This window comes from Bubalus kerabau, chromosome 11 (genome assembly GCF_029407905.1).
Source record: "Bubalus kerabau isolate K-KA32 ecotype Philippines breed swamp buffalo chromosome 11, PCC_UOA_SB_1v2, whole genome shotgun sequence".
NCBI classification, from domain to species: domain Eukaryota; kingdom Metazoa; phylum Chordata; class Mammalia; order Artiodactyla; family Bovidae; genus Bubalus; species Bubalus kerabau.
Window position 1 is genome coordinate 19,866,937 of NC_073634.1, and position 16,034 is coordinate 19,882,970.

The 16,034-nt window shown below is 39.5% G+C and overlaps 1 protein-coding gene across 1 annotated transcript; it reads right to left on the reverse strand.

The window, feature by feature from the left end:
• Positions 1 to 2,179: 2,179 nt before the first annotated feature.
• Positions 2,180 to 3,415, reverse strand: LOC129622367 (prothymosin alpha). Its single transcript, XM_055539079.1, has one exon. It carries the CDS (start codon positions 3,226 to 3,228, stop codon positions 2,896 to 2,898), a length of 333 nt encoding a protein of 110 aa, XP_055395054.1. The 5' UTR covers positions 3,229 to 3,415; the 3' UTR covers positions 2,180 to 2,895.
• Between the last annotated feature and the right edge of the window lie 12,619 nt (positions 3,416 to 16,034).

The window sequence follows — 16,034 nt, forward strand, 5'->3', positions numbered from 1 at the left end:
GTCAACTCTTCACATGAGGTGGCCAAAGTACTGGAGTTTCAGCTTTAGCATCATTCCTTCCAAAGAAATCCCAGGGCTGATCTTCAGAATGGACTGGTTGGATCTCCTTGCAGTCCAAGGGACTCACAAGAGTCTTCTCCAACACCACAGTTCAAAAGCATCAGTTCTTTGGCGCTCAGCCTTCTTCACAGTCCAACTCTCACATCCATACATGACCACTGGAAAAACCATAGCCTTGACTAGACGGACCTTTGTTGGCAAAGTAATGTCTCTGCTTTTCAATATGCTATCTAGGTTGGTCATAACTTTCCTTCCAAGGAGTAAGTGTCTTTTAATTTCATGGCTGCAGTCACCATCTGCAGTGATTTTGGAGCCCAGAAAATAAAGTCTGACACTGGTTCCACTGTGTCCCCATCTATTTCCCATGAAGTGATGGGACCAGATGCCATGATCTTCGTTTTCTGAATGTTGAGCTTTAAGCCAACTTTTTCACTCTCCACTTTCACTTTCATCTCACTTTCACTTGAGTTCCTCTTCACTTTCTGCCATAAGGGTGGTGTCATCTGCATATCTGAGGTTATTGAGATTTCTCCCGGCAATTTTGACTCCAGCTTGTGTTTCTTCCAGTCCAGCATTTCTCATGATGTACTCTGCATAGAAGTTAAATAAATAGGGTGACAATATACAGACTTGACGAACTCCTTTTCCTATTTGGAACCAGTCTGTTGTTCCATGTCCAGTTTTAACTGTTGCTTCCTGACCTGCATACAAATTTTTCAAGAGGCAGATCAGGTGGTCTGGTATTCCCATCTCTTTCAGAATTTTCCACAGTTTATTGTGATCCACACAGTCAAAGGCGTTGGCATAGTCAATAAAGCAGAAATAAATGCTTTTCAGGAACTCTCTTGCTTTTTCCATGATCCAACGGATGGTGGCAATTTGATCTCTGGTTCCTCTGCCTTTTCTAAAACCAGCTTGAACATAAGGAAGTTCACGGTTCACATATTGCTGAAGCCTGGCTTGGAGAATTTTGAGCATTACTTTACTAGCGTGTGAGATGAATGCAATTGTGCAGTAGTTTGAGCATTCTTTGGCATTGCCTTTCTTTGGTATTGAAATGAAAACAGACCTTTTCCAGTCCTGTGGCCGCTGCTGAGTTTTCCAAATTTGCTGGCATATTGAGTGCAGCACTTTCACAGCATCAGCTTTCAGGATTTGAAATAGCTCAACTGGAATTCCATCACCTCCACTAGCTTTGTTTGTAGTGATGCTTTCTAAGGCCCACTTGACTTCACATTCCAGGATGTCTGGCTCTAGGTCAGTGATCACACCATGGTGATTATCTGGGTTGTGAAGATCTTTTTTGTACAGTTCTTCTCGTGTATTCTTGTCACCTGTTCTTAATATCTTCTGCTTGTGTTAGGTCCATACTATTTCTGTCCTTTATCGAGCCCATCTTTGCATGAAATGTTCCTTTGGTATCTCTGATTTTCTTGAAGAGCTGCCTAGTCTTTCCCATTCTGTTGTTTTCCTCTATTTCTTTGCATTGATCGCTGAAGAAGGCTTTCTTATCTCTTCTTGCTATTCTTTGGAACGCTGCATTCAGATGTTTATATCTTTCTTTTTCTCCTTTGCTTTTCGCTTCTCTTCTTTTCTCAGCTATTTGTAAGGTCTCCCCAGACAGCCATTTTGCTTTTTTGCAATTTCTTTTCCATGGGGATGGTCTTGATCCCTGTCTCCTATACAATGTCACGAACCTCATTCCATAGTTCATCAGGCACTCTATCTATCAGATCTAGGCCGTTAAATCTAATTCTCACTTCCACTGTATAATCATAAGGGATTTGATTTAGGTCATACCTGAATGGTCTAGTGGTTTTACCTACTTTCTTCAATTTAAGTCTGAATTTGGCAATAAGGAGTTCATGGTCTGAGCCACAGTCAGCTCCTGGTCTTGTTTTTGCTGACTGTATAGAGCTTCTCCATCTTTGGCTACAAAGAATATAATCAATCTGATTTTGGTGTTGACCATCTGGTGATGTCCATGTATAGAGTGTTCTCTTGTGTTTTTGGAAGAGGGTGTTTGTTATGACCAGTGCATTTTCTTGGCAAAACTCTATTAGTCTTTGCCCTGCTTCATTCCATATTCCAAGGCCAAATTTACCTGTTACTCCAGGTGTTTCTTTTTTTTTTTTTTTTGTTAGAACAACTCAGCAAAATAAAATTCCGGTTTATTGTTGGACAACATTGTTTCACACATACATCAAACAGGCCAAAAAAATAAACAGCAACTTCATAGACAAAAAAAGGAAAAAAAGAAACCTTTTATCTTTGGCCTTTTTAACCATCTCATACAAACCAACTACTTATAGTACAGCTAAGTACATACACAAAAAAAGTTACTGGAATGCTCGGAATAAGATTGTTTTTTTTTGTTGTTGTTTTTGCTTTTTTTACAAGGTTTTTTTTCTCCTTTGAGATTATAATGAACATGGTCACACCACAAGTAAAGTCAGAGTAGGACAGAGAACGCTCCGAAGGCTGGTTTGGTCATCCGAGATCATTAAAAATGGCTGACCCCTAACAATATGTACAAAAATATAAAATGTAAATAAAAAATACAAACAAATTTTCCTTTTTAAAGTACTTTAAGAAAAAAAGCAGGGCCTTAGAAGTTTTGGTTCTTTTTTCCTCCCCTGTTGCAAATTCACGTTGTGGTTTTGGTTGGGTGGTGGAGAGCGCTGTCGTCTGTGGGTGGCGCTGCCCGCCAGGGGCGGGCGGGCGGGACTCTACTCGAAGGTGACCACGTTTATAGATTCTGAGACGGGAAGTGGAGGGTGAATAGGTCACGGCGGCCTTTTTTTTTTTTTAGTTTAACTTTTCCTTTTTTGCTGTCTAGTCATCCTCATCAGTCTTCTGCTTCTTGGTATCCACATCGTCATCCTCATCATCTTCAGCTGCCCGTTTGCCCGTAGCTGCCTCAGCCTCCTCATCTTCATCTCCGTCCTCTTCCTCACCGTCACCTTCCTCCTCCTCCTCCTCTTCCTCCCCACCTTCCTCCTCTTCTTCGTCTACCTCGTTGTCTGCCTCCTGCTCCCCATTTTCCTCATTAGCATTCCCATTTGCAGGTGCCTCTCTCCCATTCTCCGCCTCCTCCACAACTTCCTTCTTCTCCTTTAAGTCCTTGGTGGTGATCTCGGAGCTGGTGTCCACGGCCGCGTCTGACATGATGGGGCACTCCGGTGATCCGATGCAACGGACTGAGAAGAAAAGCGGGAGTTCGAGGACTCTGGCGGTAAAGCTGCCGGAGTCCGCGGCGGCGGAGATGGCGCGCGGCGGAGGTGGCTGCGGCGATCAGGGAAGCCGGAGACGGGAACAATGCAAAGATGGCTTTTCAGAGCAGCCAGTGGGGTCCAGGTGTTTCTTGACTTCTACTTTTGCATCCCAGTCCCCTATAGTGAAAAGGACATCTTTTTTGGGTGTTAGTTCTAAAAGGTCTTGTAGGTCTTCATAGAACCGTTCAACTTCAGCTTCTTCAGCATTACTGATTGGGGCATAGACTTGGATTACTGTGATATTGAATGGTTTGCCTTGGAAACGAACAGAGATCATTCTGTCATTTTTGAGATTGCATCCAAGTACTGCATTTCGGACTCTTTTGTTGACCATGATGGCCACTCCATTTCTTCTGAAGATTCCTGCCTGCAGTAGTAGATATAATGGTCATCTGAGTTAAATTCACCCATTCCAGTCCATTTCAGTTCGCTGATTCCTAGAATGTCGACATTCACTCTTGCCATCTCTTGTTTGACCACTTCCAATTTGCCTTGATTCATGGACCTGACATTCCAGGTTCCTATGCAATATTGCTCTTTACAGCGTCGGACCTTGCTTCTATCATCAGTCACATCCACAGCTGGGTATTGTTTTTGCTTTGACTCCATCCCTTCATTCTTTCTGGAGTTATTTCTCCACTGATCTCCAGTAGCATATTGGGCACCTACTGACCTGGGGAGTTCCTCTTTCAATATCCTATCATTTTGCCTTTTCCTACTGTTCATGGGGTTCTCAAGGCAAGAATACTGAAGTGGTTTGCCATTCCCTTCTCCAGTGGACCACATTCTGTCAGATCTCTCCACCATGACCCGCCTGTCTTGGGTTGCCCCATGGGCATGGCTTAGTTTCATTGAGTTAGACAAGGCTGTGGTCCTAGTGTGATTAGATTGACTAGTTTTCTGTGAGTATGGTTTCAGTGTGTTTGCCCTACGATGCCCTCTTGCAGCAGTGATTTTGGAGCCCCCCAAAAGAAAGTCTGTCACTCTTTCCAATGTTTGTCCATCTATTTGCTATGAAGTGATGGGACCAGATGCTATGATCTTAGTTTTCTGAATGTTGAGTTTTAAGCCAACTTTTTCACTCTTCTATTCCACTTTCTGGAGACGGCAATGGCATCCCACTCCAGTACTCTTGCCTGGAAAATCCCATGGATGGAAGAGCCTGGTAGGCTGCAGTCCATGGGGTCGCTAAGAGTTGGACACAACTGAGCGACTTCACTTTCCCTTTTCACTTTCATGCATTGGAGAAGGAAATGGCACCCCACTCCAGTGTTCTTGCCTGGAGAATCCCAGGGACGGGGGAGCCTGGTGGGCTGCCGTCTATTGGGTCTTGCAGAGTTGGACACGACTGAAGCAACTTAGCTGCAGCAGCAGCAGAAGCATTCCACTTTCATCAAGAGGCTCTTTAGTTCTTCTTCACATTCTGCCATAAGGATGGTGTCATCTGCACATCTGAGGTTCTTGATATTTCTCCCAGAAATCTTGATTCCAGTTTGTGCTTCATCTAGCCCAGCATTTCTCATGATGTACTCTGCATATAAGTTAAATAAGCAGAGCGACAATATACAGCCTTGATGTACTCCTTTCCTGATTTGGAACCAGTTTGCTGTTCCATGTCCAGTTCTAACTGTTGCTTCTTGACCTACATACATATTTCTCAGAAGGCAGGTCAGGTGGTCTGGTTTCCCATCTCTTTAAGAATTTTCCACAGTTTGTTGTGATCCATGCAGTTAAATGCTTTGGTGTAGTCAAAAAAGCAGAAATGAATGTTTTTCTGGAATTCTCTTGCTTTTTTGATGATGCAACAGATTTTGGCAATTTGATCTCTGGTTCCTCTGTCTTTTCTAAATCCAACTTGAACATCTGGATGTTCACAGTTTATGTACTGTTGAAGCCTGGCTTGGAGAATTTTGAGCATTACTTTGCTAGTGTGTGAGATGACTGCAATTGCGTAGTAGTTTGAATGTTCTTTGACATTGCCTTTCTTTGGAATTGAAATAAAAACTGATCTTTTCCAGTCCTGCTGAGTTTTCCAAATTTGCTGGCATATTGACTTCAGCACTTTCACAGCATCATCTTTTAGGTTTTGAAATAGCTCAACTGGTATGCCATCACCTCCACTAGCTTTGTTCATTGATGCTTCTTAAGGCCCACTTGACTTTGCATGTCAGGATGTCTGACTCTAGGTGAATGATCACACCATGGTGGTTATCTGGGTCATGAAGATCTTTTTTGCATAGTTCTTCTGTGTATTGTTGCTACCTCTTCTTAATATCTTCTTCTTCTTTTAGCTCCATACCATTTCTGTCTTTTATTCTGCCTGTGTTTGCATTAAATTCCCTTGTTAGCTCTAATTTTCTTGAACAGGTCTCCAGTCTTTCTCATTTTATTGTTTTCCTCTATTTCTTTGAATTGATCACTGAGAAAGGCTTTCTTATCTTTCCTTGCTATTGTTTGGAACTCTGCATTCAAATGGGTATATCTTTCCTTAGCTCCTTTGCCTTTAGCTTCTCTTCTTTTCTCAGCTATTTGTAAGGCCTCCTCAGACAATCATTTTGCCTTTTTGCATTTCTTTTTCTTGGGGATGGTCTTGATCCCTGCCTCCTGTCGAAGTCATGAACTCTATATATAGTTCTTCAGGCACTCTGTCTATCAGATCTAATCCCTTGGATCTATTCATCACTTCCACTTTATAAGTGTCAGGGATTTGATTGAGGTCATACCTGAATGGTCTAGTGGTTTTCCCTACTTTTTTCAATTTAAGTCTGAATTTGGCAATAAGGAGTTCATGATCTGAGCCACAGTCAGCTCTGGAGTCTTGTTTTTGCTGACTGTATAGAGCTTCTCCATCTTTGTCTGCAAAGAATATAATCAGTCTGATTTTGGTATTGACCATCTGGTGATGTCCATGTGTAGAGTTATCTCTTGTGTCGTTGAAAGAGGGTGTTTGCTATGACCAGTGTATTCTCTTGGCAAAACTTAGCCTTTTCCCTGCTATATTTTTTACTCCAATGCCAAATTTGCCCGTTACTCCAGGTATCTCTTGAGTTCCAACTTTTGCATTCCACTCCCCTATAATGAAAAGGACATTTTTTTAGGTGTTAGTTTTAGAAGGTCTTGTAGGTCTTCATAGAACCATTCAATTGCAGCTTCTTCAGCATTACTGGTTATGGCATAGATTTGGATTACTGTGATATTGAATGGTTTGCCTTGGAAACAAACAGAGATCATTCTGTTGTTTTAGAGGTTGCATTCAAGTACTGCATTTTGGACTCCTTTGTTGACTATGAGGACTACTCCATTTCTTCTATGGGCAAGGGATTATTGCCCACAGTAGTAGATATAATGGTCATCTGAATTATTCACCAATTCCAGTTCATTTTAGTTCAATGATTCCTAAAATGTTGATGTTCACTCTTGCCATCTCCTGTTTGACCACTTCCAATTTGCATTGATTCATGGACCTAGCATTCCAGGTTCCTATGCAATATTGTTTTTTACAACATTGGACTTGACTTCCATCACCAGTCACATCCACAACTGGGTGTTGTTTTTGCTTTGGCTCTGTCTCTTCATTCTTTCTGGAGTTATTTCTCCACTGTTCTCCAGTATCACATTGTGCACCTATCAACCTGGGTAGTTCATCTTTCAGTGTCCTGTCTTTTTGCCTTGTCATACTATTCATGGCATTCTCAAGGCAAGAGTACTGAAGTGGTTTTCCATTCCTTTCTCCAGTGGACCCCATTTTGTCAGAACTCTCCACCATGACCCATCCATCTTGGGTGGCCCTACAGGCTCATCCTTTCATTGAGTTAGAGAAGGCTGTGGTCCATGTGATCAGATTGTTTACTTTTCTGTGATTGTGGTTTTCATTCTCTCTGTCTCTGATGGAGAATGATAAAGGGCTTATGGGAGATTCCTGATAGGAGAGACTGACTGAGGGGGAAACTGGGTCTTGTTCTGATGGGTGGGGCCATGCTCTGGAAATTTTTAATTCACTTTTCTGTTGATGTGCAGGCTGTGTTCCCTCCCTGTTGTTTGACCTGAGGCCAAACTATGGTGGAGGTAATGAAGATAATGGTGACCTCCTTCAAAAGGACTAACCATTACCAGAAGTATATAACATTTCTGGCATAATATAATTATCTCTGACTCTCTCAACAGCTCTATAAAGTTCTCATTTTAGAGAAGTAATAGTTGTGTCTTGGACTTAAAATTTTATTTGCTAAAGTGAAATTGTCATCATTAAAATACAAATATATTTGATAACAAACTCTTTAATATATGATAATGTGAACTTAATAAAGTTGAGCATAACTGACATGATTTTTAAAGAATTGAGCAAGTGAAAAGAAATGAGATGTAATTTTTTTAAACTGTAGGCACCCATATTTTTACAGGGATAGATACAAGCTCTCAAATATTGTCCAAAAGTGAAAGAGGGACTGAGAGAGAATTGAGACCTCTTAACCATTTTCTTTCTATTTGTTCTTTTCTCAAACACAGGGCTTTATTTGAAACATTTCTAAAGACTTTCCAAGTATGTTATTTTCCCTTTATTCTGAAAAATATCCTTGCTTTTTATAGCTTACTTTCTACTATTATCTTATAGCGTATTCCATGCTGTCCTTTGTTAGATATCAATGGTGTGACAGTTTGCTTTTGATGATTACTTTGTTGGAGATCTGCCTTATTTTTTTCTACTGCTCACTTTTTATAGTAAACATCTATATATATTTTTATTCCTATTTTTATCAATGCCATTTACCTCCTTAAAAATTCTAACTTACAAAATGTCTGTCTGACTTTGAGCAAATGGAATTGAAAAATTCTGGAGTATCAGTTTCTCTAGGCTAATTTGTGCATGCCTAAATACCCATTTTTCTGAGTTCCATCAACTATGGCTCTAAACTTTCGATCATGATGAATTAAAGCAGAATTTTTCCGCTGGGTTTAATCCTAGGGTTAGCCTAGATATGTTACATTTCAGAATTTATGTACTCAGCTATAGAAAAACCTATTGGTGTTAAAAAGAGTGTTATTTAATCATGTGATTGATCCCTTAAATATCAATCAGAAAGACTGACAGAACTATCATCAGATGAATTTCCTTAAGATAACATGTTTTCTATTTAATATTCATTTCCTTCCAAACCTTTGTGTTAAAATGATGTCCCTTGTAGCTCAGTTGGTAAAGAATCTGCCTACAGTACAGGAGACCCGGGTTCCATCCCTGGGTTGGGAAGATCCCCTGGAGAAAGAAATTGCAACCCACTCCAGTATCCTTGGCTGGAAAATCTCATGGACAGAGGAGCCTGGTGGGCTGCAGTCCATGGGGTTGCAAAGAGTTGGGCACGACTGAGCAACTAACACTTACTTAAAACAGAAAACAACAACAACAAAAAACCCACTAGATCTGAAAGGGTTCCTTTTGTCTAGTTGGTGTGAACGCTGTTAGGACTCAGGCCATCTCTGTTTACTAGTGACCACCCTGACACTTAGGTACTGTATGCAAGTTAGCTAACTACACTACAGTTGCCGAAGTTATCACCTGAGCTACATTTCAGATAAAATTACTGCTTTCTTATTTCCAAAAGAAAGTAAGCCATAAATTCCTGCCTCAAAAATAATAGCAACAGGGTGATGACAATTTAATAGTAATCACAACCATATATTAATTATTTTAAGCTGCAGAGGTAGGGACAGATGATTGTCACAGATTCTCTCTGAAGGTCCCACTGAGATACTTCATATTTCTACATGTCACCTCTTCCTTCTCAATTGTTGCTGAGCTACTCCCCCCCCACCTCTTCTCATCCATCTTATATCTTCTTTACTTCTTGTCTCACAGATTTATCAAAGACTTTCCCAAAGTTTCTTTGTCATCATTATCATATTTATTCAGATGAGAATATCTTCTTGTCTGGCTCAATTTTCAGAATACAGTTTCTGGGTATGTGTTAGGAGAAAGGGCTAAAGGGCTATGGCTGAATAATTAGCAAATCCTTTAACATCTTTAGCTGAGTAAGATCTCCAATTTTGACCAGACAAAGAAATTAGCTTTTAGAATACTTATTCACAGGTTTATTTGGGGGGTGTATGTAATGGAGCTTCTGATTTCTGTAATTAATAGCAAATTAAAATATCACATTTCATATTAGAAGTCCAGCTATACTATGAATGCCCAGCTATACTATGCCCAGCTATACTATGTATTCATCTTCTTTTCAGAATTTTAGACTTATTGGAAATATAGCTTATGAACATGAACTGGCCCTGTATTTAGAGGTTTTACTCTGACCCTGTATTCCAGAGATTTGATAATTTTAAAATTTCAAATGAAAGGTTTTGAAACTATGTTTTTTGTGCATTTAGGATTGTTGGTTTTCATCTCCTATAGCACTCAGTTGCCTTTCATAATAATTTCTCTCTCCTTATTAGGACAGTGAGAAGGGACAGTGCCATATTGATTGCAAGAAAGAAAAGTTAGGAGCCCTGGAATAATCTTGTAACCACAAGTTTTATCTGTAGTTTGGAATACATTAATAAAACAACTGAAGCTGAAAGGTCATCCACAGCTTGAGGTTGAGGACATTGCTTTTGCAGGAAGGCTCTCTCCTATAAATGTTTAACTAGAAGATTATACAGCGTGTGGTAGCTCCTCAGGCATTGGGAAAGTGCCAGAAGACCACCCCCCTCCAAGTAAGGTGTAAATATGGAGTTGATGAATGTTTGAGTCTCATTAGGTTGAAAGTTCTTGGGGACCATCCATCCCACCTTGATATGTAATACTGGCCAAATGTCTTAGGATTTTCCTGCTGTTTTAGGCTTTTCTAATACTGCAGAAAGTGAAGAGGAACTAAAAAGCCTCTTGATGAAAGTGAAAGAGGAGAGTGAAAAATTTGGCTTAAAGCTCAACATTCAGAAAACGAAGATCATGGCATCTGGTCCCATCACTTCATGGGAAATAGAAGGGGAAATAGTGGAAACAGTGTCAGACTTTATTTTTGGGGCTCCAAAATCACTGCAGATGCTGACTGTAGCCATGAAATTAAAAGACACTTACTCCTTGGAAGGAAAGTTATGACCAACCTAGATAGCATATTGAAAAGCAGAGACATTACTTTGCCAACAAAGGTCCGTCTAGTCAAGGCTATGTTTATTCCAGTGGTCATGTATGGATGTGAGAGTTGGACTGTGAGGAAAGCTGAGTGCCGAAGAATTGATGCTTTTGAACTGTGGTGTTGGAGAAGACTCTTGAGAGTCCCTTGGGCTGCAAGGAGATCCAGCCAGTCCATCCTAAAAGAGATCAGTCCTGGGTGTTCATTGGAAGGACTGATGCTGAAGCTGAAACTTCAATACTTTGGCCACCTCATGAGAAGAGTTGACTCATTGGAAAAGACCCTGATATTGGGAGGGGTTAGGGGCAGGAGAAGAAGGGGAAGACAGAGGATGAGATGGTTGGATGGCATCACCGCCTCGATGGACATGAGTTTGCATAAACTACAGGAGTTGGTGATGGACAGTGAGGCCTGGTGTGCTGTAATTCATGAGGTCGCAAAGAGCCAGACACGACTGAGGAACTGAACTGAACTGAACTGAATACGCAGCTATTTTCTTTCTTAGTATTTAGCAATAACATTATGTTGTGTTGGCTGAGTAATTCTTGTGACTACAGACTAGACAAAGTTGTGGGAAAAAACGAGAATATTAAAATGGTTATGTTAGAGAAACAGTTTTCCATACTAGTATAGTGTATGCTGGATGCTGATTCTGAGGCTCAGATCTTTGCAGTGCCATCCCTGCATATGGAACTCAATAGGGCTTATTGTCTTTCAATCATACTAACTAGGGCCGGGGGCTCTTAGCAAGACTCTGAAATAGAAAGTGCCTTTTGTAGACAGGTAAAGAAGTCCAAGAAACCTGATGATGGAAAGGTGACTGGAGTTTTTGCCTCTTAAGGGAAAATAATCTACTTCAACCACTTTTCTTATAGTAGTATATGTTTAGGAAAAGCACACTATTTTCAAAAAACATTCAACAGACAGTGGTTGCCCAGTGTGAGCCTATATTTTTTATCCATTACACACTAATTCTTCTTTCTGTCTCTTCTAAAATGTGTGCAGATCTTGACCTAGCTGATGCTGAAAATTTGATGCATTTATCCCTCTACCTCATCACTACTGCAATTCTTTCTTCTTTTTATTGTTTAGTGTCATTTTGTTTTGGAAAAATAGGTTAGATTTACAACCTTGGGAATGAAAGGCATCTCTTTTGAAAAACAGAGTAAATATTGTATAGATAGAATATTTGTGCAACTGCAGGCAAGGAGCTGTTCTGTTCCTGTGGGCTACTCAGCATGCAATTCCTGTCAGTGCTTGCTAACATTTTTGAAAACAAATATGAGTGGCCAAGAAAATAACTAAAGACCTTGTGGCTAAATGGGAAAATTGCTTAATAGGAAAAGGAAAGTGTAATTAATTCATCTTTCTGGATAATGGAATCAGAGCACTGGAGCAGAGACATCCAGATGATCAGTATCTGACTTACAGTGCTTTGGGTTGTTTTCAATAAAATTTTTCTGTCTGATTCACTTATATAATTTGAAACTAGAAAGATGATTCTATCTATAGCACGATTTTAGATCCTCTTGGAAGATACAATGTATAAAACAGAACTCTGCCCTGAATAATAATGGTTAAATGGTTAAATTATTGTGCAAGGAAGGTATGGATTTATTGGTACAGAAAATAAGCACTATAAGAATTCAGAGTCAGAAAAGTCACTATGGGGACAAGGGACAGGAAAACTTCATGGGACTAGATAGAACTTGACCTTAATCTTGAAAAATAAGAGGAATTTTTTGATAAGTGTAGAAGGGGAAAATGGTAGAAAGAAGTAATGAAGGTGTGACTAAGTAGAGGTTGGGATAAAGAGTCTGTTCTCAGGTATAATAAGATCACCAACTCTTGAGGGAAGGAATAAAATCCAGCTATGGCAGCTCATTAGCTGAGGAAGTCAACCTTTACTTTGGGGAATGAATGGTGGTTATGTGGGAACTTTTGAAAGAATTTCTCTTTCTGGCTCCTCTAAATTATGAAAGACCAAGTGATAATTTCTTTGATTACAACTTAAGTAAGAAAAAGACATTTAAGAAGGTAAGCTCTTAAAAAATAAATTTGGAAGGAATGAGTTGGCTTTGATGGTTTTCCTGAGGACACTTTGAAGGTAGAATTCCTTGTGTCTTAGACTAGTCACATCTGGAAATATCTTCTGTGTAAGCTCAGGTGAGATGGTCTGGAAATCATTTTGAAAATAGATATAGATAATAAAGATCCTGTTGCTACGCCAAACAGTCTTTCAGATGCCTTATATACGTTAGATTGTTACAGCAACTTTATGAGGTAGGCTTTACTATGCTCATTTTAGAGATGAAAGATTTCACCTTCTAGGAACTTATTTGGCTTGTTTGACTTCCCACAAGTACAGGATGGCAAAGTTGGGATTGAACATCAAGAACCTCTGCCTTTGCATTCAGGCTCTTTCCACTAACCTGTACTACTTTGTAACATGTGAGTAAAAAGTACCAAACAACAATGGCAGTGATCTGAAACTTACACATTTTTTTCTAAAGGATAATCATCACACATGTGAAATTAAATCAGAAACAGGTATGAGACAGGACATAATTTAGTGCTCTTCTACAAGTCGCTGTTATGGTTAGAGTTTGTGCTTCTTTTCTCATTCATCCCATCAGTAAAGACTATAATCCCAGCTCTCCATGTTTGTATAGTTTACAGGGTACTTAAAAAATGTTTTAAAATAATCTTCACAAAAACTCATTAATAGCAGGCAGGGCATTATTTCCAATTTTTGGAAAGAAAAATTGAGATTCAAAAGGTGCTAAATGGTAGCACTAATAGCTGAATTCAATTTTTGTTTCTAAAGCTAATGATTCACTTAGTTCTAGTGACTCAGATGCCAGCACTGTATCTCCCATTGTTGGCTTTCAGAAAGATGAGTACATGTGATCTGTTCTCCTTGCTTTGTATCTGCTCATTACAGCTATTACAGCTTGAAATACTTTTCTAAACTTATTCAAAATACTTCTCTACTTATCATCATTTTCTTTATCATTTTCTAATCCAGAGTAGTTCATATATCCTAGTTAGCTATTATTAGAATGCTTCTCAGGTTATAATTCTAATTTCATCTAATTTTTCAGTTACTACTTTTAAGATTTCTCCAAAAAGCAAACAAACAAATAATCAAAAAACAAACAAAAAAACCCCACAAAAAACCACCACCTCTTACTGCCAACAAGATAAAAGAGCATTAGTAGCCCAGAGTATTATGTATTAGGACTAGAAATCTGGTGGGAGCATCTGTATGTCCTTATTTCTTTTTGCTTAAGTACAGTCAAGGTTAATTATTCATTGCATAGTTCCATGTCATTGAAAGGGTAGAAAAACAATACAGGGAAAAATTCTGGTTTCTTAAATTACTATAATCTTTCTTTATGGATAATATGGATAATGGCCTCCTTTTCAGATTGAATGAGTTTGCATATTTGACTTGTAAGCTTGTCACAGACTTGGCCTCACGTTTAGCACTCAGAATCCTTCAAAGTCATTTGGAGCCTCCTACAAATTTTTTTCCACAGTTTTTGCACCCTGACAGCCCGAGCACACTTAGCTCTGCCAGGTGGAGCCCTGGGAGAAAGTCAAGGTCAAATCATTTGACACTTCCCACTTAACAAATAAACCACCACCGCCAGTACACCAGAAAAATGAAAGCGAAAGTTGCTTGGTCATGTCCAACTCTTTGCGACCCCATGGACAGTCCATGGAATTCTCCAGGACACAATACTGGAGCGGGTAGCCTTTCCCTTCTCCAGCAGATCTTCCCAACCCAGTAATCAAACCCAGGTCTCCCACATTGCAGGGAGATTCTTTACCAGCTGAGTCACAAGAGAAGCCCCCTACCCCCCAACTACAGAAAGCAGAATCATTGTAGTAAGGGGGTATAGAGCCTGTCTAAGAGGGAGAAAGAGAAGTAGCCTGCATTTCATATTCACTTCAGTGTAATTGGAGGCTGGGCCTGCAGGGCCCCCCTGTTGCTGTATTCTTCACTGTTAATCTGTTGTCAGAGGAAAAGCCTTCTGAAACCTGATCACCACATAAGCAGGGGAAGCCTAAGGTATCCTCAGAGATATTACAAATGAAAGAAAAATAGAAAATGCAATGAAATCATCCTTGGCATAAATGGTATTTAACTGTGTTTACGAGTCTTAACCAGAGAAGGCAATGGCACCCCACTCCAGTACTTTTGCCTGGAAAATCCCATGGACAGAGGAACCTGGTAGGCTGCAGTCCATGGGGTCGCTAGAGTTGGACACAACTGAGCGACTTCACTTTCACCAGTTTTAAACAGTTTGCACACACTGATATTAAAATAAAGAGAAATTTCTTTAATGAGGAAACTGCATTCTAACTTTGAGATTAAATTATTTAATTAAATTTAATTAAATAATTAAAAACACATGTAGAAGAGCAAAATTTGTCATCCTAAAATGTGTCTCTTTGGCATAAGGACTTTTTTAGGCTAGTTATTTTTAAGAAAGAAAAGACCCAGGAAGTTTTTCATATTACCTCCCCTTACCTGCCTAAAAGACTTTAGATAGATAACTGTAAAATGAACTAGATGCAGTGGGGAGGGAAGAAGCTAGCAAAGTCTGTTAAAATTTCTCTCCATCCCATTGTCTCTGTAGGACCCAGCAAACATTTATTTACCAAACATTTGTTTTCCATCTCCATGTGCTTTGCTTCCTCCCCTTTCAAGTCTCAAACCAGGATCCCCAACTTTCTCTTTTGTCTTTAGCTGAAGATGATATTTAAGGTGAGGGCTTCAGCCATTTTGGTGAGGTACTCAGCTTTCCTAGGTTTCTCACATGTATACACACTATTATACTTTGTTTCATTTTTCTCCTGTTAATTTGTCTCATGTCAATTTAATTCTTAGACCAGTCAGAAGAACCAAGAAGGATAGAGGAAAATTTCTTCCTCCCCAAAACAAGGTAACTAATAGAAAGATTCCTGTGGTTCTGTGATATCACAGAGCTCCATGCAATTGGAAAGGAAAAAATGCAAACACAGAAACATGTGGCTGAAGAAAACACATGAGTAATAAACATCAAAGAAATCAATAGGAAAAATCATCTCCCCTAAGTAAGTCAAGGAAGCTCTATTGCACAGTAAATGTTGTAATATCTCCTCTCAGGGCAATATACAGAGGCAAAGATGAGCATTTTTAAGACAAGAGGAAACTACACAAGGATTTAAAATAAAAATTAATAATATAGCTGACAAAGACCTATGGAAAGTATTTATGTATTCCACGGGGGAAATAAAATCAATGAAAAATGAACATATTGCATTTATGCACAACATATATTTTATGCTGTCCTAGTCCTAACACTAACAAGAGGAGAAGGGGGAAACAGAAGGTAAGATGTTTCGATGGCATTACTGACACAGTGGACATGAGTTTGAGCAAACTCTGGGAGATAGTGAAGGACATGGAAGCCTGGTGTGCTGCAGTCCAAGGAGTCGCAAAGCATCAGACATAATTTAACAACTGAACAAGTCCTAACACAGTATTTTTGTTTTTCTAAGTGATTAAGGATCCACTATAGTCTGG